This window comes from Choloepus didactylus, chromosome 20 (genome assembly GCF_015220235.1).
Source record: "Choloepus didactylus isolate mChoDid1 chromosome 20, mChoDid1.pri, whole genome shotgun sequence".
NCBI classification, from domain to species: Eukaryota; Metazoa; Chordata; class Mammalia; order Pilosa; family Megalonychidae; genus Choloepus; species Choloepus didactylus.
Window position 1 is genome coordinate 17,587,563 of NC_051326.1, and position 23,621 is coordinate 17,611,183.

Below are 23,621 nucleotides of genomic sequence, written 5' to 3' on the forward strand. Positions count from 1 at the left end.
ATTACTAGAAATTTCCCTTCACCCCAAACAGAAACCCTACACTCATTTCTTATTAACTCCCCATTGCCCCTTCCCCAACTTCTTGTAACCCATACTCTACTTTTCATCTCTATGATCATATTCTCTGATACTTTCTTTGTGTTTACCGTGGGGCTTAAATTTAACATCTTAAGTCTATAACAATCATGTTTTCTTTGATACCGACTTAACTTCAGTAGGACACATAATATGTTCCTATACTCTTCCATCCCCCCACCCTTATGTAGTTCTTGTCAAAAATTACATATTTTACATTGAGTCCAAAACCACTGATTTATCATTACACTTTATGTATTATAGATCCTGTAGGAAGTAAATAGTGGAATTACAATTCAAAAATACAGTAGTATTGGTATTTATATTTACCATGTGATCTTTACTGGAAATCTTTATTTCTTCATGTGGTTTCAGTCAATTGTTTAGTGTCCCTTCCTTTCAGCCTGCACAATTCCGTTTAGCATTTCTTATAGGACTATAGGACTGTAGGACTGATCTACGGGTGATGAAGTCCCTCAGCTTTATTTTCTTTTTTTTTTTTTACATTTTATTTTGAAATAAATTCAAAGTTATAGGAACAGTTGCAAAAACAATACAAACCCCATACACAGAACTCCAGCATTCCCTGATCCCCCCACCCTGATACCCTGATCCACTAACTTTAACATGTAGTCATTAATTGTAACAAAGGCAATATATCAAAGCTAAATGTCTATTTCTTTCCCTCCCTCACTCTCTCCCTATCTATCATCCATCATCTGTTGGATGATAGAAGCTCTGTCTTCTGAACATATGAGAGCTAGCTGCATACATCCTTGAACAAACACTTTAATTCACATATACAATTCCCATGAACAAGAACATTCTTTTATGCAATCCCATTAAGCGCAGCTAAGAAGTACAAGAGATTCAACAATGATACAAAGCTTATATTCTGTATTTCCTTTTCCTTTTGTCTCAACTGTATCCCTTTGAGCCTCCTGTCCTCCATCCTCAGATCCCATCCAGGGTCATCCTTGGCATTCAGTTGTCATCTATTTAGACTTTTTTTTTTTTTTTCCTCAATTGTGGAAACATATATACAGCCTAAATCTTCCCATTCCACCCCCTCCCTAGCATTCCTTTAGTGGGATTAATCACATTTAGAATGTTGTAATGCTATCGCCTTCCCACCATCCATTACTAGAAATTACCCTTCACCTCAAACAGCAACCCTATTCTCATTTCTTAACTCCCCATTGCCCCTTCCCCCATTCTCTTAACCCATACTCTACTTTTCATCTCTATGGTCATATTTTCTGATAATTTCTTTGTGTTTACTGTGGGGCTTAAAATTAACCTCTTAAATCCATGACAATCTTGTTTGTCTTTGATACCAACTTAATTTCAATAGGACACATATACTATGTACCTATACTCCTCCATTCCCCCACCTTTATATAGTTCTTGTCAAAATTTACAAGAGTTCAAAACCACTGATTTGTCATTAGAGTTTGTGTATTTTATATCATGTAGGAAGTAAATAGTGGATTTACAATTCAAAAATTAGTGACTTCTATTTGTATTCCATTGTGGTCAGAGATTGTGCTTTGAATGTGTTCAATATATTTTTTTTTTTTTAATTTATTGAGGCTTGTTTTATGTCCCAGCATACGGTCCATTCTGGAGAAAGATCTGTGATCACTAGAGAAAAATGAGTGTCCTGGTGATTTGGGATGTAAGGTTCTATATCTGTCTGTTAAAATTCTCTGTATCTCTTTCTCCTTTCTTTGCTTCTCTGTCGGTAGGGCTCCCTTTAGTATCTGAAGTAGGGCAGGTCTTTTATTAGCAAACTCTCTCAGCATTTGTCTGTCTGTGAAAAATTTAAGCTCTCCCTCAGATTTTAAGGAGAATTTTGCTGGATAAAGTATTCCTGGTTGGAAGTTTTTCTCTCTCAGAATTTTAAATATGTCATGCCACTGCCTCTCACCTCCATGGTGGCCGCTGAGTAGTCACTACTTAGTCTTATGCTGTTTCCTTTGTATGTGGTGAATTGTTTTTCTCTTGCTGCTTTCAGAACTTCCTCCTTCTCTTCAGTATTTAAAAGTCTGATCAGAATATGCCTTGGAGTGGGTTTATTTGGATTTATTCTGTTTGGAGTTCGCTGGCATTTATGCTTTGTGTATTTATATTGTGTAGAAGGTTTGGAAAGTTTTCCCCAACAATTTCTTTGAATACTCTTTCTAGACCTTTACCCTTCTCTTCCTCTTCTGGGACACCAATGAGTCTTAAATTTGGGCGTTTTATTTTATCTATTGTATCCCTGAGATCCTTTTCGATTTTTTCGATTTTTTTCTCCATTCTTTTCTTTTGTTCTTTCATTTTCTGTTCTGTGGACCTCTAGGACACTGAGTCATTGTTCAACTTCCTCTAATCTTGTATTATGAGTATCCAGAGTCTTTTTAATTTGGCCAACAATTTCTTTTATTTCCATAAGATCTTCTATTTTTTTATTTAATCTTGCAATTTCTTCTTTATGCTCTTCTAGGGCCTTCTTCATGTCCTTTATATCCTGTGCCATGCTCTCATTGTCTTTAGTTCTTTGATTAATTGCTCCAAGTATTGTGTCTCCTCTGATCTTTTGATTTGGGTGTTTGGGTTTGGGTTATCCATATTGTCTGGTGTTTTCATACGCTTTAAAATTTTCTGTTGTTTTTGGGCTCTTGGCATTTGCTTTACTTGATAGGGTTCTTTTAGGATACGAAGGATTATTCAGACCCCAATCTCTAATTTGTCAGATCTACAGCTTGGTGGTGTATACTTTAACTAACCAGCAGATGGCATCCATGAGTCACCTATTCCCCTCAAGTCAGTTTTCCCCAACTTTGTCTTTGTGGTGTATGGGGGTCTGGTTGTTGTGGGGTCATTGGTGCACGAAGTTTGGGTGTGTTGTTGGTGCTGTGGGACATGTGTCTGAGCAGTTAGCGAGGCAGGACAGCTTTAATAATCAAACCTCCCAGGTGTTCCAGGAGATTCAAGGCTGTTGCAAAAGTATAAACCTTTATTTCAGTGTCACCACAGATTTTCTCTGCTGCTGACCCGCAAGTCCCTGGTATTGGCGTAGGGTCTCTGGGTTTTCCGGGGGGTTTCTCTTCCCAGCCATGCCCTTCTAGGGCCTTTGCTGAGGGAAGGCTGTGCTACATCACAAGTGTGCTCCATCCCTCAATGGAAGTTCTGGGCCACCGGGGCATGCAGGGGCGTTCCCAGCCTGCTGTAAAGATGGCTGAATGGGGCGTGTTAATTTCCTCCTTTTCACACAGCTCCACCTTCCCAGCTCTGGGACAATTAGCTGTGGGTGCACGAAAGCCTATTGTCCACGCCCGATATTGTGGCATGTGCACGGTGTTGCCGGAAGCACTTCCCATCACACTGGGTCCCTTTGCGCAGCTCTGGGCTGTGGGTCCAGCGCCAGGCAGGAGCATTCCCAGCTGCCAGGAAGATGGCTGCAAGGGGCATGGTTTTTTCCCCTTTTGGCTCACCTCTTCCCTCCTTGCTCTGAGACAACTAGCAGTGGGTATGTGAAAGGGTATCTTCCACACCAGATATTGAGGCGTTCGCACAGCCCTTTCCTGTTGTGCTTCACTGTGTGGTTCTTGCTGCCTTATCTGCAGCCGCTTTTGAGTTTTTTTAAAAAAGAACTAGTCTGCCTTCGAATGTCAAGCCACGGTTTCCTCACACCTCAGTGTGGCTACCGGACATTCAGCTGACTTACTCACTCGTTTTCAGAACGCAGACTCCCGGTTTCACCAAGTGCATGGTCCCTGTGGATTTGGCATATCTTGTCCAGCTGGTGCATAGCTGGAACTGCTGTTCTGGGTCACTTTCTGGCCTCCAGCTAGTATTTTTCACGAAGGTGTTTTTTTGCCCTGTCTCTCCTAGCTGCTATCTTAGTTTCTCCACAATTGATTTTTTAATATTGGCCTTGTATCCTGTACCTTGCTGAACTTACTTGTTCTATTGGCTCGTTTTTTTTTGTTAAGTTTTTTGGAATTTCCAGTATAGACAATCATGTTGTCTGTGAATAGAGACAGTTTTCTTTCTTTCTTTCTCATCCATTTGCTTTTTATTTGTTTTCCTCTCCTTACTCCACTGGCTAAGACCTCTAGTACAGTGCTGACAGTAGTGGCATGAGCCGCCACCCTTGCCGTATTCCTGATATTAGAAGGGAAAACACTCTTTCACTGTCAAGTATGATAATTGTTGTCAGTTTTTGGTAGGTGTTCTTTATCAAGTTGAGAAGTTTTCATCTATTCCTGATTTGCTGAGTGTGTTTTTAAAAATCATAACAGGATATTGAGTAGTTTATAAATATTATTGTTCTTTCCAAAGGTACTAGATTTTGGTTTCATTGATTTTCTCTATTTTTAAAATCTGTTCTCAATTTCTTCTCTTCTCTTTATTATTTCCTTCTTTTTCCTTGCAGTGGGTCTTCACTTTCAAGTTTCATAATGTGGAAGCTTAGATCATTGGTTTGAGACATTTTCTTCTAATACAATCGTTTAATGCTCTAAATTTCCCTTTAAGCAGTGCTTTTGCTTTGACATATTGTGTTATCATTTTCATTCATTTCAAAATATTTTATAATTTCTCTTGTGATTTTCTCTTTCAACATGATTTATTTAGGAGTATATTGTTTAATTTTCAAATATTTGAGGATTTTCTATATATCTTTCTGTTAATGATTTCTAGTTTAATTCTATTATGATCCAAGGATATATTTTGTCTGATTTCTATTCTTTTAAATTTGTATTCTGCTGTTTTGTATGGAGAGGTCTATAAATGTCAGTTAGGTCAAGTTGGTTTATAATTGGTTTCACTCTTTTATATCCTTACTGATCTTCTACTTACTTGGTCTATTGGTTACTGAGGGAGGAACTGTGAAGTGTTTGACTCTAAATGTGGATATATCTATTTCTTCTTTTAGTTCTAATAGTTTTTGCTTCATATATTTTGAATCTCAATTGCTAGGCACGTATGTGTTTAGGATTGTTATGTTTCTTGGTGATTCAACTCCTTTATCATTATTTAATATCCCTTTTTTCCCCCTGGTATTATTCCTTATTCTGAAGTCTGCTTTGAGAGAATAGTTTTTAAAAGCTTCCATGGTAAAGTAAATTTTAAAGATAGGACACTTAGAATTACCAATGATAATCAAAAGTTATGCTGGTATCATATTTTCTTATAGGTTGGAACATTAAGATTTTGTGGAACAACAGAATTTGCAAGTGGGCAGTGGGCTGGCATTGAGTTGGATGAACCAGAAGGAAAAAACAATGGAAGTGTTGGAAAAGTCCAGTACTTTAAATGTGCCCCCAAATATGGTAAGGTAGATGTTATTTAACTTAATAAGAATTAATTTAAAACAATCAAATTTTACTCTCTTATAGTTTTTAAATAAACAAAAATTTTCTCTAGTTACTTATGTAATACATGAGGGGGAGTTAGGGAGGGCTTTAAAGATAGGAGATTTTACAGTATGTTTATGTACACTGATGAGAATGATACTGGAGAGAGGGAAGAATTGACGTTGCAGAAGAGAAACGGGATAATTGTAGGAGAAAAGGGGAGGGACTCCAGTACACAAGTTGGCTTTGTGTTAGATCAGGTGCAGCTTGCCCTTTTTTGAGGAGAGAAATGGTGAATGATGAAGCTATTCTTTTTTTTATTATTTTATTTTTTTATTGTGAAATATAACATATATACATAAAAGTGATAACTTTCCAAGTGCAATTTAACCAGTACTTAGAGAGCAAATTTCAAAGAATGTTATGGGTTACAGTTCCACAGTTTCAAATATTTCCTTATTGTGAAATGTAACATACATGCAAAAAGGTAATATCTTTCAAAGTATGATTTAACAAGTAGCTATATAGGAAATTTCCAAAAATGTTATGAGTTACACTATCATAGTTTCAGTTATTTCCTTATTGTGAGGTATAATATATATACAAAAAAAGGTGATAACTTTCAAATTACAATTTACCAAGTAGCTATAGAGCAAATTTCAAAGAATGCTATGGGTTACAGTTCCACCATTTCAGTTCTTTCCTTCTAGTTATTCCAATACCCCAGCAACTAAGAAAAAGAAAATTATGTAGAGAGTCAGTATTCATAATTCTTTGCCAAATTCCATCTTGTCTGTTGCTACCCCCTCTTCTAGTTTAATCACTTTCCCAATATTTGGGGATATCTAGGCAGTGACAACCCTAACTTGTTCATCTTGAAAAGGGGTGTTGATATCATGGGAAAAGGAGACACAACCTGGTTGATGTTCTTGAAGAGGCTATTGCCTTTGGGTTTTGGGACTTAGCTAGCATAGGATCTCTCTGGAGGATTTAAGTTTCTGAAGAATAAACTTAATGCATGAAATTTTATAGAATCTCAGATAGGGATGCAGGTATTCTTTAGGGTTTTGGGGACTACTGTTGACTTGGGCTTATCGTATTGTGGCTATTTAGCATATCTAGCTGAAGCTTGCATAGGAGTAACCTCCAGGACAGACTCTTGACTCTATTTGAATGCTCTTAGCCACTGAAACCGTTTTGTTGGCTTTCTTTTCCCCCTTTTGGCCAAAGAGGCATTCTCAATCCCTTGATGCCAGGGTCAGGCTCATTCCTGAAATCCATGTCCCACATCGCCAGGGAGACTCATTCACTTGGGGTTTCCTGTCCCATGTTGGGGGGAGGGTGATGAATTTATTTGCAGAGTTGGACTTAGAGAAAGTCCACACTTGAGCAACAAAAGAGGTTCTCTGGAGGTGACTCCCGGGCATAATTATAGGTGGGCTGAGCCTCCCCTTGACAACCAAAAGTTTCATAAGCACAAGCCTCAAGATCAAGGGCTTGACTTACCAAGTAGGGGGTTCCTAAGTTCACATAGCCTATCTTCTGTCCATGATAATCCATCCATATCTCACACTATCATGAATTAGTTGAAGGGCACCTCTCAGTTCTCACCTGACCAGTGAGAGGTTTCCAGCTCTGAAATGTGTCCACCGCATGGAAACAGCATTAAAGTACGGTGCATAGAGGATTTAAAACTCCAAGAAAGACCCAGAAGAGCTAATTACTTGTCCTGAACTTGAGTTATGAAGAAAATAGCGACAGTTTATTAGCAAATGAATTGACCGGGGACATTCTTCTAAGGCATTTTAATGTAGGCCAACTACACTTTAATAGCACTTTTTCAGGTTTGCAAAGGCGGTTTGGGAGACTCGCCATAGTCTCTCAACTTTTCCTTCCTCCCATATTCTACTAAGGGAAAAGAAAGTAGGATAGCGGAATAGCACAATGTAGGTCTTCCAGGGGAGAAAGGCAGACATGGGCCTGACCCCCATCATTAGAAATCAAGTGACAACAAGAAGGAAGCTTATTAACTCCTCTCCTCCCCCTCCCCTTTCCCTGGTGAGAGCCGGCTGCTCCTCCTCCTGGTCTTGCAACCCTGGTGCAAAATGCAAACACCACTTTACCCTGCTCTGGTCTCCCAGCGGAGGAGGAGGGAAGAGGGGAGGGCGCAGCCCAGTCAAGAAGGTTTGACAGTGGCGTGTGAAGTTCCCGAGCGAGGCAACCTGGGCGTCGGACCCTCCGCGCCGACCGGGCACCGCAAGCACTCTGTTTACCTGCCTCTCTGGAGTTCGCACCCAGCACCCCAACTCCTAGCCTGATCCCTCAACCCCGCGGCGCCCTCCGAAACCCTGAGCCTCGCGCCGGGGGTACAAACACCCCTGCCCTCTGGCGCCCCCTGCCGGGCAGAGGGGAGACGGCGGTTGTGGCGGCGGAGGAGCGGGACGCAGGGCCTGGAGGGCACTGGAGCGCGGGAAGAAGCCGGCGGCCTCCCTGAAGGTGCCGCGGGAGAGGAGCGGCGAGGGGCAGCCGGCCAGGGGCCTGGGTCCGCTGCTGCTGCTCCCGGCGCTGGGACACTCGTGGTCGTACCGAGAGAAGCCCGAGGTCGGCGACAGAGAAATTTGCTCAGAAAGCAGGCGAACGAGGACCAAATACCCGCCTGAAGCCTTCGGGCGAGCTCACCGCTTGTTGCAGATCGGAGAAGTGAGGCTCGGAGATACTGCCCAAGGAACTCATGATTCCCAGAGTTAGAGTTGAACCTGGGTTTGCCTGACTCCAGAACCCAAACCTTATTTACTAGAACGTCCTGTTTTATCATGGGAGGTATTCTTGTTTGATTGTTTCTATTGTCTTCAGAACATCAGAATTGAAGTTATTAGCTGCTGTTACGAGAGGGAAGGATGGCTAGAGATTAGAGGTGTTTTTCGGTGGGGAGACGGGTGAAAGTGATGACATGGGGAGGGATGTTCCCATCAGTAAAATATGGGGTTGTGTGGGCTGCTTTAAGCCTCAGGTTTGGTTCTCCCAAATGATTTGGTTAATTAAAAAAAAAAAAAAAAGAGTGAGAACTATAGAAATGAGGTTTCATATGTTATAGAAATCTTTTTAAACCGTAGAATTAAATATTCTTTTTAAAACAAATGTACTTTTCATATAGAAATTTTGCGATAAGACCTTGAAAGGGAAACCACATGTTTCCTGAGATGAAAAAAGGTCATTCATTGAACGACATCATCATGACATTAATGACACATCAAACAAGTTAGAAAAATAATTCTAAGTTTGACTACACTCATAAATGTTTTCTTTCCAAATCTTTCCTTTATCCACACGTAATTTTTACTGAAATTAATTATGATGTAATCAAATATATAACTTAATTTTAATTTTCTTTACTGTTCATATTTTTGTGTTGCTACTTAATTTTTATCCTTCACCCTTTTTAATGGTGATGTAATAATTTATTCACATAGTTAACTCACTCATCCTATTGCTGGGCAGTTACGTTTCTTCTTATGTATGAATAATATTACAGTGATGAAATACTCGGACTTACATTTTTTCCTTTTACTTGGCTTATTTTCTAATGATAAACTTTCCAGAAAGTGGTTGAATCATACAATCATTTTTTTGGCTCTTGAAATCTTTTTCTTATGATGTGCAAATGTAATATTGTATCCTTTGCACACACCTTTATTTCCTTACAATTAATTTCATAAAGGAATTAGGTCTAGATTCTTGTCTTCCAGAAAAGATTGTACAAGTTTACATCCCAAGAGTACAGAATAATTTCTTTCTTCAAACACCTGGCAATAGTGGATCCAATCATCCATTTCATCATCATCAGGCTTTGCAGTATATGTAAGTGTGTTTCCAAGGAAAAGAATTTAGAGACAAGAATGAAAAACCGAGGAATACTTTATAGGTAGGAGACATAAAGGAGAGAGAACACTGTGGATAAGTCAAAAAAGAATTGGGATAATCAGTATAGAATCCAAAGAAGGAAAGAATGTCAAGTTGAGCAGAAAAGAAGTAGAGTTGGCACTTTTTAGCTATTAGCAAAGCGCTCACTCTTTGTAGAGTCTTAAGCATTTCTATTCTGCTTGTAATATATTACATTTTAGTCATAACGTGTCTTTGTTGGTAAGTGAAATGAAAGGGTTTCATATATAAGACAATTTATTTTCCCTTTTAAATGTGCAAGCCACATAATCTTGGTATTCAGAGTCTGTATTCACTGTCTGTGATGTCTGTGCATACTTACACTAGAGTTTTATTCCTTGGAAAACTCCTTTTTAATGACATTTTATGCTCCCAGCCCTTGTATATAGGCAACCCTCTCCCTCTGCTCCCCTGCCCCCTCCATGTCTCCCACCCCCAACATACACTCTGCTGTTTCTGATTGTCAGGAGTGGAGGACTGGGCCTTTTGGGGGATTCTATTTTATACTCCCAAGATTAATTATATTCCTACCATATGTAAGGCACTGTGACTAGGTACAATAGGAGAATGCAGAGAAGAGTAACATTTGAATTTTGTCAAGAGGTGTTGAAGATAGATAAGATATAAACATAAAAAGTTATAATGGGGGAAATATGAAGTGATATAGAAGAACAGGTTTTTATATTATATAGTGCACTATTTGACAGTCACTTAGTCAGAAATAATAGAAAACTATCACCTTACTCATTTCTCTTTTCCATGAATTACACTTACCGCTTGCTTATGTATTTATGTGGTTCTTAAATTATTGTGTGTTTGTGTTTGTATTGGTTTTGACAAGTAGATTGTAAGCTCTTTGAAAATATTATGCCTGGATTTTTTTTTCTGTCACTTGCTACAGGACATAGAGTAGCAAAGAACTTAAAGATTTATATTACTAAATAGTTGTTCTTGCCTCTTTACTTGAAATGCTTTTAATTGCTAAACACTGACTAAAATTCTCCATTCTCCCTTAGGTATTTTTGCGCCTCTTTCAAAGATAAGTAAAGCAAAAGATCGAAGGAAGAATGTAGCGTCTACAAAAGCTATACCTTTAACCAGGTCCCGGAAAGTTGATGTGACCCATGTAACATCAAAAGTAAATACTGGTAGGTCAAACCAGAAAGTTAATTATCTTCTTCAGCATTTTGAATGTGGACCCTTCCTCACAACATGTACAAAAATCAGCTCAAAATAAATCAAAGATCTAAATATAAGAACCCGAAGTAGAAAACTCCTAGAAGAAAACATAGGAAAGCATCTTCAGGACTTTGTGTTAGGCAGTGGTTTCTTAGACTTTACACCCAAAGCACAGGCAACAAAAGAAAAAATAGATAAATGAGATCTCACCCAAATTAAAAACTTTTGTGCCCCCAAGGTCTTTATCATGAAAGTAAAACAACAGCCTACACAATGGGAGAAAATATTTGAAAACCACATCTCTGATAAGGGTCTCCTATCCGGAATATGTGAAGAGATGCTACAACTCAACAACAAAAAGACAAATAATCAAATTTAAAAATGGACAAAAGACTTGAATAGGCATTTTTCCAAAGATGAATACAAATGGCCCAAAAGCACAGGAAAAGATGCTCAACATCATTAACCACTAGAGAAATGCAAATCAAAAACCACATTGAGATATCATTTCACACCCACTATAATGGCTACTATTTAAAAAAAAAAAAAACAGAAAATTACAACCGTTGGAGAAGATTTGGAGAAATAAGAACATTCTCTCATAACTGATGGTAATGTAAAATGGTGCAGCTGCTATGGAATGCAGTTTGGCAGTTCCTCAGCAAGTTAGATATAGAATTACCAAATGGCCTGGCAATCCCACCTCTAGGTATATACCCAAAAGATCTGAGAGCAGGGATGTGAATGGATGTTTGCACACTGATGTTTATAGAAGTGTTATTCACAACTGCCAAAAGATGGGATCATCCTAAGTGTCCATCAACTGACAAATAGATACACAATACCTGGTACGTACGTACAGTGGAATATTATTCAGCCATAAAAGGGTTGAAGTTTTGATACATGTGACAACATGGATGAACCTTGAAGACATCATGTTGAATGAAATAAGCCAGACAAAAAAGGACAAATATTGTATAATCTCAGTGATATGAAATAGTCAGAACAAGCAAATTCATAAAGATGGAAGCTAGAATATAGATTGCAAGTGGCTAGAGTGGGGTTAGGGAATAGGGAGTTGATACTTAAGTTGTAGTTTATTTAAAAGACATTTTAGTGATATTTGGTGAAATTGAGGTTTTCAAGTAGGCTGGGAATACATTCTTATCTTTTTTCATTTACGTGATGAAATATTGGCCCCTGCTGTTTGTGAATTTAGTATCCAATATGTTTTCAGAAGAGGATAAGATTTTGATAATGTAAGGTGTCTGGACTTTTAAAAAATACATTTTTATGTTAAATGGTTTTTAAAAATTCTTTCCTTCTGTAAGTGTTTTGTTTCTGTTTCCTAGGATTAATGACACCAAAAAAAGATAGTGCTTCTGAATCAACACTTTCATTGCCTCCTGGTGAAGAATTGAAAACTGCAACAGAGAAAGATGGTAATAATGATTTGTTTCTCAAAATATTGATTTACGGATGGCACTTTGAAATAATATAGTGAAAAAAATCAGCTTATATGGGGATTGAGTTATAAAGTCAGTTAAGGGAAAGTAAAAATTACCCTTGAAAATTGCTTAAATAGCTCATAATAAAGTATATGCGTATTTTTTGTATACAGTCCTATACTGTGATTCTTATTTAGAGAACTAATGCAATAGTTTAAAAAAGGAATAAAAAGAGATTGCATGGTGTACATGGCTTGACCAAAATGTTTATTGCCTTTAGTTATTAAATCATTAGTTTTATAGAAAATAAGTAGAAAATTCAAAAGTATTCCTGCTTGCCTCCATGCTTTACTCAAAACATTTTAATATTAAACTTTTATTACCTGAAAATGTATTAATAGCTTTTTTTGTTTTTGTGTTTAAATGAGATAGGACTCCACTCTCTTATCTAAAATGAGTCGCTGGAGACAATGGCGGTTAGATTAGTCAGTTTATGTTAACTGATGTGATGATGTTACTGTATATGAGATTATGATCTTACAGTGTGAATCCTTGAAATGTTATTGTTTGGGTTATAAAATCTTCTATGTACAACCTACGATATATTTGGATGGAATCAGGCATTTAGCAAAGGATGATCCACAGCTGAGGAAGCGACAGAGAGTTTCAGAAAGATTTTCCTGGAAAACTATCTTGTCCACTTCTTTTCTAATTTTCCACCCTTTGATATATGCTTTTTCTTTAACTGCTTTAGTTACTCTGCTTGGATCCATCAGCACCTCTTCTTCTACATCTTCTTTGGAACACAGACAGAGCCATCCCAAGAAAGAGAACGCTGGCAGCCATGCCAAGAAGACAATGTGCAAAAGCCCCTCTGTTTCATCTAGAGCCAGTGCTGGTATCTGTGGCTTTTTCAACCAGGCTTTCTTGGTGTTTTCTTTTTTTTTTAATTCAGTTTTATTGAGATACATTCACATGCCATACAGTCATCCGTGGTGTGCAATCAACTGTTCACAGTACAATCATATAGTTAATGCATTCATCACCCCAGTCTATTTTTGAACATTTTCCTTACACCCGAAAGAATCAGAATAAGAATAAAAAGTAAAAGTAAAAAAGAACACCCAAATCATCCCCTCCTCCCACCCTATTTTTCGTTTAGTTTTTGTCCCCATTTTTCTACTCATCCATCCATACAGGATAAAGGGAGTGTGATGATCCACAAGGCTTTAACAATCACACTGTCACCCCTTGTAAGCTACATGTTATACAGTCGTCTTCAAGAGTCGACTACTGGCTTGGAGTTTGATAGTTTCAGCTGTTTACTTCTAGCTATTCCAATACATTAAAACCTAAAAAGTGTTATCTATATAGTATGTAAGTATGTCCACCAGAGTGACCTCTCGACTCCTTTGAAATCTCTCAGCCACTGAAGCTTTATTATTTTGTTTCATTTCACTTCCCCCTTTTGGTCTAGAAGATGTTCTCAATCCCACGGTGCCGGGTCCAGATTCATCCCCAGGAGTCATATCCTGCGTTGCCAGGGAGATTTACACCCCTGGGAGTCAGGTCCCACGTAGGGGGTCTTGGTGTTATTTTTATCTTGGTTTGTTTGTAAGTAGATCTGCTCTTTTTAAACGTGTAGAAGGAACCTTTACTTCAGTCTGATTGAACTACTTGTGCTCCTGTCTGCCTCCCCACTCAGTCCCCACCACTCACCCCTTTGTAAACATACTTTAGATTTCGCTCATTTTTTTGGTAGTACACGCTGTTTTCCTTGTCTTGGCTGGCGACTTCTCTTTCCCATGTATCTAAGTCCTCCATTCCTTTAATGTACATGTTAGAACTTTATGATAGATCGTTAGATACTTGGAAACCATGAGGTTTTATGATGTTTCTTGACTTATCTCTTTTCTAGGCTAAACCCATTAATAACAACTAACATTTTTGTGTACTTTCTATTTCATATACTGTGCTAGGCACTTTGCATACACTATTTCATTTAATTCTCAAAAAAAAAAACCTGGGGGTATTAATACTATCGTTTTGTGAATGAGGGAACCAGGGCTTAAGGAGGCGTGTCCCTGGGCCCTGTGTGGCACAACTGGGCTTTACCCCAAGCTGCTGGATGCTGTCACCCAAGCGCCCTCAGCCACTGTTAGATTCAGCTTTTGCTCCTGGTGCCTTCAGTGGTTCCTCCTGTGACATGCTTTCCAAACCCCTTGATGCGGAGTTGAACCGTTGCTTCTCAGTTTTACAGATATGGTCTAAGGCTGCTTTCAGTCACCTAAGTACTGTCAGCTACTGTTATGCCATCTTCATAGCTAAAAAGCATGCTTTCTCTGATTTTCCTCCATGTCATTGTTTAAAACCATTTCTAGGAGAGGGTCAAAGGATCTCCTAACAGGTTGACAATAATAACCTGTTCTGGAGATTATATATATATATATATGTATGTGTACACACACACACACTTTTTGTTTTTTTTTAACTATCTGTGATTCCTGCATACTCTGATTCAGTTCACATTTTTTCAATTAGGTGTAAGGATATATAAAACTATTTATCAAACTTGTTGAAATCAACATATATTGTGTCTAATGTAGTTCACTTTTTTATGTATATGTAAACTTGTTCAGCCGGGAAATGAAGCCATTTTGGCATAAATTGTTCTTAAGGAAGCTCATAATTATTGACAGATTCTTTTTCTAGTACTTCTGATATTTATACGGACTGATATTTTATTACAGAAAATGTTCATGACAATTTTTTCTCTTTAAAATACTTTATTTTATGGAGGAGAAAAAAATCAAACCCCTTAGCAATAACATTGACATAAGAACCTAAAAGTTTTGCCTGAAAGTGTTTACCTAGAAGACATTTTCTTTGAATAGCTCCCCCCACCCCCCCATGGCCAGTTTCTCGGTACTGTGCTAAGGAGCTGGGGTGAGAGGATGCAGTGATGCAGCAATCTTATTTGTCCTCATTTTCTTCATATTTTAAGGTTCATTTCATTTGGTATTTGAGTTTTGACATTGATTTGACTTTAAAATTTATATGTGAAAGTGGAGTTAACTTCTTTTACCTTTTACAAGAAGTTCTAGTATGCCTCTAAATTTTAATTTTCCTTCCTTTTTATAAATTTGAGGGGCATGTATACTTAAAAATAATGAAGATAAAGAAAGTTATCAAATAGAGAGAGAAAGAGGACCTTTTAAAAGAGAGAATGAGTGAGAGTGTGTGAATGAACATGGAGATATGTGAGTGAAAGCCCATGTTTGAAAACCCAGAGACATTGCCTTGAGAAATTTTTCTAGAGGGAGTGGATATTCCACTTTTTCTATAATTTTGCACTTGAGGGAGATGTGGACTGCAGAGAGTGGATACCGATGGAAGGTGAGGATAAAGAATTCTGGAGAAAGACGAGCAGAAAGAAAGGATCGGGGAGTGGGAAAGAGAAGAGGAGGTCTGGGCTCTCCTGGCCTCGGCATCACCTTGTCCCACCCTTGAATCTGCCCTCCTTGGCCCGTTGCCCACAGGCAGCGGGGACACAGCTTGGGGAGTCTGGCACAGGTTCTCCGCGTCAACCGTGGGGTGCCACTTCTCACTGTGAACACTGTATCTTAGGTGATTTCTGAGTCTGTGTCTTATCATTTATCATTGCCATTCTTATGCAAAGTACTGTTGAAATAACGGTTGCTCTGAGAGCCTAGAGCTTTTTGGTGTGTCACTTCATCCACATGTTCCTTCTCCATGGGTCTGTGTTCCTTCATTTTCAGTGTTCCTTCCTGCTTTCAATTTCTCTCCCATTCATAATGCACCTTGCCCTCCATCCCATGCCTCATCCCCAGTTCTGTAAGCCTTCTAGATGGCAGCTTGGCAGCTCTGCAAACCTAATGGGAGAACAGTCGGGGTCATCTCCTCTCTTTCAGCTGTTAAGTTTGAACAGCTTTCTAGAGACAATATTTCTCTAGTATGTCCGCTATTTAATATTGGGTATTTCAGAGTTTAGGTCTGAATCCAGCTGAGAGGAGAGTGGTTTTGCTCCTGATAAGAAAATCAATTGGGGATGATTAGAACTTTTCAGCAATTGTACTTTCAAATCACGTTCTATATGTGTCTCTTACACTGAGTTCCAGTGAACTCTTTAATTCTAGCATTTCACCAGGACAGGGATTGGCGACATCTGACCCACTGCCTGTTTTTGCAAATAAAGTTTTATTGGAACACAGCCATGCCTATTTGCTTATTCTCTTGGGCTGCTTTAGTGCCACAGCAGCAAAGTTGAGTGGTTATGACAGAGACTGTATAGCTTGCAAATCCTAAAATGTTTACTATCTAGCATTTTAAAAAAAAAAAAAATTTGCTTACCTCTGTTCTAGTAGAGGGAGAGCCAGGCAATTCTGGTCTAGTTGCCACTGTACTAGGAATCAGGTCGTGTTAATTTCCATACTTAACTCTGGCAATAATTTTCTTAGGAAACCCTTCCAATTCCCTTTGAGTAGCTTGACCTTACATGTGAGAGACACAATTAGAGATGATGTGTACAATAGAAAGGCTTCAAATATAGAAATCTCCAACTAATTATACTGGCTGGAATACATAACAGTTTCTTTGAATTTGCTTTTTGAGTTTTGTTTTTTTCTGTTTTCTCTCCCCTCCTTCTGCTCTCCCACTTTCCCCCATCCACCAACTAAACAGGTCTGAATTCCTCAGCAGCTTCTGTGGCAACTAGTGCCCGTAGTGAAGGAGAGCTACGTCTTGGAGCGAGAGTGTTGGTGGCGGGCCAGAGGATTGGGACCATTAAGTTTTTTGGGACAACAAACTTTGCTCCAGGTAACTTATCTGTATATTCTTTGCTCAATTTGAATTCAAAAGGTTTAAAATTTTACAAGTGAGTAAAATTCAATTATGGAGAGTTCTTGTGTATGGTGGTTATGACAGAAAATGCAAAACAATGATTAAAACTCAGACAGTTTTTATACAGGTTTACTGTTGTCCATAAATTTTTCTTGCCAATTGTGTTTTAAATTGTCTAATGTTGAAATTATTGTCACTTTCTTATTTTATTCTTACTGAATGTGTGTGTTAAATAACAGGAATAGCATTTTAGGATTAGGTTTTTGCTAAGGATAATCTCTAAAATGAGTAGTAAGAAGTAATTGTATATGTTTTAACATAGTGGCTTGGAGAGGAAAGCAAACACAGGGGTTCTGAGGAAAATGAAAAAAAACAAAAACATATATTTATATATTCATTCTAATCTGGACTTAATGTTATGTTTCCAAAAGCAAAAATTACCTTTCTTTTGCACCTCATTGATTGTAGTTTCAAATAGAAGCCAGTTGAATGAAGCCATGTTCTTTATGTTTTAAATAGCAGTATGCTATTTTGACACATGGTGGCATTGCAGTATTTTAGGAAAATGTTACCTAGAAATTTGATTTTTTTTCCCCAAAGTTTGTAACATTCATTCAAGAACTGTGAAGGATCTGGGATTTCACCCCATTTGCAAGCTAACAAGTTAGTCTGCCGCAGTCTCACGGATGTTGGTGGAAGATACTAGACTCCTGGCTCAGAGAGGAAGGACGTGTCACCCACAACTGGGGATGTAGCAGTAATCAGAGTGGCCGCGCTTTCCTGCACCGCTTCACTGAGCTTCAGTTCCCACACGGCGACCCGAGGAGCGCTAGGCACACCTGCACACTCTGGTTTATACCATAGGAGAGGAACCCTGAGCTTAGGAATCTGGACCTTTATACTAAACAATAAGCATGCCCGTGCCTGGCTCTGTCCCTGTACAAATGTCCATGAAAAGATGGTCTGGGATAAAGGCAAACACTCAGGAAGTGAGAGACACACGTGGTGTCATTTTTATGACTTTTAATTGCAGTCCAACTAGTTGATTTGAGATAGGTTGTTGTGGTTTATAATGCATGTCTCTTTCAAGTCTCCAGGTAGCGAGTGAGGTTAGTTCGGATGTTCCTACTAATAGTTCTCAAATAAAAACTTAGGGAACCCAAAAGTTAGGTTATTTTTCACAATAACCACATGTCTTTTAAGTTTTTCTCTGGTTATATTAAACAAGACCAGAATGGTTTGATTTTTAGGATACAATTCATCTTTTTATATTGATTTTTGATTTTGAAATTCCTAGGTAATGCATTTAGAAACTTGGGAAGTAATAAACCAATGTTATAACAGCTGGAAACATTTTTTGCCCTTGAAGAAAGTAGTAGTGTATGTTTCTTGTGGCATCAAAATCTAGACCAAATGACTCTACAGAATGGTTGCAATATCTAGGCTTTTAAAAATTAAAAGATCTAGACTTGAGATGGGTCTTGTTTCACTTTGGCATTTTTATCAGTGCCACCTCTGAAAGAAAATTAACATTTAAATGGGAACATATCCTACCACAATACCACCAGACAGTATGTCATCACTATCGTTAACATGTCTAATGTATTTCTGTTAATGTGTTACATGTTTTCAAGAGATGGAATATTTAGAACCCCAGAAAGCAGTTATATGGTAAACTAAAGTGGGAAAATGCAGTTATATAGGAAAGCATCAAAGGCAGAAGGAAATACTCTTGAACACTCTGAGAAATACCAATGGCAACCGCTAACCTGGGTTACACCACCTGTTTTCAGAGCATTAGTGTGGTTGAGCAGTAGGTTTGTAGCTACTGTTCTGTACCTACCCATGGTATGTAAGCATAAAATACACTGGTCATGGCGTTAGTCTCTGTAACCCAAACCCCAATACCTGGAATGGGTTCAGGTGTCATCTTTTTGAAGGTAAGAGAAAAAAAAGTAAGAGCTTCTAGGTTGGCTTTTTAGAGGTCGTATAACTGACTCTTTGAACTAGTAATCTGAAAGAAACCAATAGTTTTGTGTTTGGAATTTGCAAAGTTTATCAGTATCTTTGCCCATATTTTTTTATTTGATACTGATTGAAAGGGACCAAATAAATTACTATTCTGCTCTCCTTTTAAATTGCAAATAAATGGACTATTAGGCACTTTTAACTGATCTTGAGGCACCCTCAATTCCAGAATCATTGCTCTGGGAATGTTTGTCCATTTCCCTAATGTTGGGTGGAACCATACTAAAAGCACCTCATTACTTTAATTTTAGGCTCTCTAGGAAAAGGAAACCCTATTACTGCCCTCAGAGTGGGACCTTTTAAATATTAAAAGCCTTTTAGAAAATTCTTCCTGTTAGCTAACCTAAGTGTTTTCATTTAGGTTTAAAATAGTTTTTCTTTCCATTCTGGATAAAATAATAAAATAAAAACACACACTCATCATGATGTCTAGTTGTATTTTTCCATATTGTTTTCATCCTACTTTATTTAGGAACTGTTTGTGGTGTTCTAATATTAGAATATAATGAAAAGATTGCATGTTCATTTTATTATTCATCTCACACTTCTCTCTCAAACATATTATATTATCAAGTAAAGGACAGTTTCTTATTTATTATAGATTTATTATAGATTTTATATACATTTTGATCATATTCTACTTGCATAATAGCTAATCCTTGTCAAATTTGTGTTAGTGCATTTTGTTTTCCTCCCTTAATGTACTACTATGCAATTATGCTTATAAAATGTAATTCCTGTTCACTTTTCAAATTTTATTTTTATTATTTTTATCATTTGAAAGTCTAATGATAATGATGATCTTCTATCATTCTGGTCATTTGTGAAAATGTTAGACTATCTAGACTTTGGATTTGTATAATTGCATAACAATTTTGAATAAAGTGCAGATGCTTTTAAAATCTAATATTCATGTTCTAGGATATTGGTATGGTATAGAGCTTGAAAAACCCCATGGAAAGAATGATGGTTCAGTTGGAGGTGTGCAGTATTTTAGTTGTTCGCCAAGATATGGAATATTTGCTCCCCCATCCAGGGTGCAAAGGTGAGAAAAATGGAATTTCTGATTATTCACAGGAAATTCTTTTTGTAATTTGCAGTGGTTTTTAGTTAGTCCCAAATTTTGCATTAAAAACATGCTCGTGTCTTCTTTCAACGGGTTAACCAAGCACCTTCTTCAGAAAGGAAGGCTCATAGAAAGCTAAATTTGCTTTGCTGAGGATTTGCAATTTTAAGAAACCTCCTTTATTCCTCATTTGCAAACCCTGTGAGTATGTGTAGGCTATTAGAAGTGGCGTTTGCAGCTAAGAACAGTGAGAGCAGCAAGCTTAATCTGTCGTGCAAACAAAAGTAAAAATGCTCTCTGATTGCTTCAGTCACATCCTAACTACATTAAATTTCCTGCCAGCAGGCACCCCATTCATTCTCCTACAAACCTAATGGAACCAAAATGGCTTTTTCCTCTCATTTCTTTAGTTTTCAAAAATAGATAGGCAGAAGATCTTTGGGGGGAAGTGAAGCTTCAGGATTTATATATGATATACCTTGTTGGTGTTTCTTCTTAAGATGGTACACTTTTGTACCAGTTCACTCTTGCTTTAAAAACTAAACTGAGCAGAAACAAGAACTCATGGAATTTTAGGTACCGTTATGTGAAATGACTTTTCTTATGTGCTATAAGAACGTGGCTTGGTGTGCTTTCCAGTGGTTGGAAAATGGGACGATCTTTAAATAGGAAATAGCATGTATGGTATAATCACATTCATAACAGATCTACAGTCACAAACCAGGAGTCTCTTCTAGTTCCCTTCCAATCAAAGCACTGGAAAATTGGGTGGAACTAGAATACTCTCAGCAAATGTTCATATGTATTATTTCAGACTTTGTTGTAGCAATTTTGTTTAATATTTTATATACTTCTGTAGTATGTTTAATTTTCTTTTTTAGGACAATTGGGATAAATTTACATTTCTCTTGGGTTTTGTGTTCAGTGAACTCTGTTCCAAAGATTGTGACTACCTCCTGGCACATAGAACAGTTTTTATATCATTTTGGTCCTCAGTTCATTTTCCTTATTGAATAATTATATATAATTTTTGTATTAACTGATTTTCTTCTTTGATGTATTTGGTATAATTCTTACTGTTTATGATAATATAGCATTCAACATATAATGCTTTGTAGGTTTTTAAACATTTGATCCTAATAAGCAATTTAGTCAGGTAAGCTGAAAAACAGTAGTAACCCTTATATTTATGGAGCTTTTAATAAGTGGCAGGCACTGCACATTGTTCTATTGATGCATATGTTGTTAATCCCCCCAAAACCTAGCGAGGCAGGTATTAGGATCATGACAAGTTTCAAAAGAGAAAGTCAGGAGCTAGTCAGTGGTCCGTCTGGACTCAGCCCAGGGTTGTTATTGTTATTTTTTTCCTAAGCCCTTGTTTTAGACAGTTTGTTCTATTCTTATGGACATTTTCTAAATACAGGAAAAGATGATAGCTCATGACCAGTGCTTGTGTGTGCCAGGCCCTGTTTTAAGTGCTTTACGTACATTTGCGCTTGTAATCCCCTGCACCTTCCCTGAGTGTGGGGTGCTGTGGTTACCCCTCTCACAGCCGAGGAAAGTAAGGCGTGCAGTTGTGCACAGCTGCCGAGTGGGGAATTGAACCCACGTAGTCTGCGGTCACCATGTAATGGCTTGAAGAGGTCAGTGATGTTTCCAGGACCGTGTCTAGGAAACTATGGGTTCAAGAGTAAAATCCACACCAGGTCACCAGCCAGTCTTACCTGTTCTCATATTACTTTGGGCATATCTTCACCAACACATTGCTGCAGTCTCTTATAAGTTTTGTTTGTCTCTTACTCAGGAGGTCTGGGGTTCTTTTTTCATGTTTGATTACCCAGAGAAACATAGTTTGGTATATTGTAGGCACATTAAGTATTGATCAGATGCACTCTCTGTCTCCTAGTTGAGTGCTTTTTTGTGCTGCAACAGCTTTTTCTTCTTTATGTTCTGGAGCCACTTTCTCATGGTTTTATCTTTTTTTCTCTCTTTGTTTATGGAACACGTTTTTTTTTTGTTTTTTTTTTTTTTTACTTCTTCTTTCCAATTTGGCCTCTTTAAGGTGGTTCATTTAAAAGCAGACCCCCACCCCCATCCCGCAAAGAGACGGCTGTCTAAATGAACTGCTCTCTGAGCCAGCTGTCTTCCTGTCATCTTCTGATTGTTTCATTCATCATCGTCAGATACTATTAAGGGTCTTTTAGTACTTTGTGCTGTGCTAGGCATTCTATAAGCAAATAAAACAGACATGGTCCCTGATTTTGTGGAGTTTTTAATCTAAGCCATCCTTGTCGCTCTTTAAAGACACCACTGATATTTAAGATGGAAGAGTTTTAAACCAGGCACTGCTTCCTGACAGCCTTAATAAGAGAGCAACCTGTCACAGTCTCACCTTGCATTGCATGCCTCCTCAGGGTTGCAGCTGGCCTTTTCTTTTCTTTCCATTTTTAAAATTTTTGTCCCAGAATCTGTGCACATGTTATTTCTTCTGCCTGGATGGCTTTCTAGGTCCACCTACAACCACCCAATTTTCGTCTAGCTAATTTCTTCTGTTAATGTGTAAGTCAGTCACTACTTCTTTACAAAAACTCTAAGAAAATTCACTGACTAGATCAATTCTCATCTCTTATAAGCTAGTAATGTGTGCTGCTCATGTGGTCTCCATTAGCTTAGTGCTCATTAGTTTAGTTCTCACAATTAGGTATTTATTACTAAAGAACTGGTCACTTTTCAAATTAATTTCCTCTCAACTATACCTTGCTAAATTCGAGTATCTGTCCTCTTCCTCAAGTCATTGTCTTTCTATCCATCAGTCTCTCATCAATGGATATATGTTGTATATCATGTAAAAATGATGCATATGAATTACAAGATGAAATTTCAAATATTGCAAGCGTTGCAGGATTTCTAGATGGTAATGATATATGTGGGAGGAATGATAGACAAATGAAAGCATGGCCAATTTAGATCAGTAAGCAATCAAAAGAAAATGAGTCTGTCAGGATTGACTTTAAAAAAAGAAAAAGAATGATTTGAATAGCAAAAAGGGAAGGGAAACCCATAGGGAAAGCAACCTTTACGATTATGCTTAAAGTCAAATATGAAGTAACTGATGTTGAATTGTATAAGCCAGGCTGTTGTAGCAGAATAATTACATATATACATAAAACTAGCCATCTTTTATTTTTTTGTTCAATTTAAGAGTCACATTTTGCAATTATAAGCTAATAATTGTTAAATATAATATAAAATAAACTTATTTTCCACTTTTTTAGTCTCACTTTTGAGGACAAAGTTCCAAAGAAATAAAACTACATCCCTATTTTAAGTGAATCCACTCTAAGTTGGTGTTCTAGTTTGCTAATGCTGCCAGAATGCAAAACACCAGAGATGGATCGGCTTTTATAAAAGGGGGTTTATTTTGGTTACACAGTTACAGTCTTAAGGCCATAAAGTGTCCAAGGTAATTTCATCAGCAATAGAGTACCTTCACTGGAGGATGGCCAATGGTGTCCGGAAAACCTCTGTTAGCTGGGAAGGCACATGGCTTGTGTCTGCTCCAAAGTTCTGGTTTCAAAATGGCTTTCTCCCAGGACATTCCTCTCTAGGCTGCAGTTCCTCAAAAATGTCACTCTTAGTTGCACTTGGGGTATTTGTCCTCTCTTAGCTTCTCCGGAGCAA

General features: G+C 37.9%; 1 protein-coding gene across 4 annotated transcripts in view; it reads left to right on the plus strand.

Moving 5' to 3' along the window:
- The window catches only part of CLIP4 (CAP-Gly domain containing linker protein family member 4), a 135,545-nt gene that overhangs the window by 97,361 nt on the left and 14,563 nt on the right, over positions 1-23,621 (plus strand). For 3 of the 4 annotated variants that reach the window (XM_037813120.1, XM_037813118.1, XM_037813119.1), the window contains exons 8-13: positions 5,261-5,396; positions 10,376-10,507; positions 11,891-11,980; positions 12,741-12,884; positions 16,688-16,822; positions 19,796-19,919. In XM_037813120.1, the coding sequence (XP_037669048.1) occupies positions 5,261-5,396; positions 10,376-10,507; positions 11,891-11,980; positions 12,741-12,884; positions 16,688-16,822; positions 19,796-19,919 (761 nt within the window). The remainder of the gene's footprint in view (positions 1-5,260; positions 5,397-10,375; positions 10,508-11,890; positions 11,981-12,740; positions 12,885-16,687; positions 16,823-19,795; positions 19,920-23,621) is intronic. The other variant, XM_037813122.1, reaches the window with a different exon arrangement.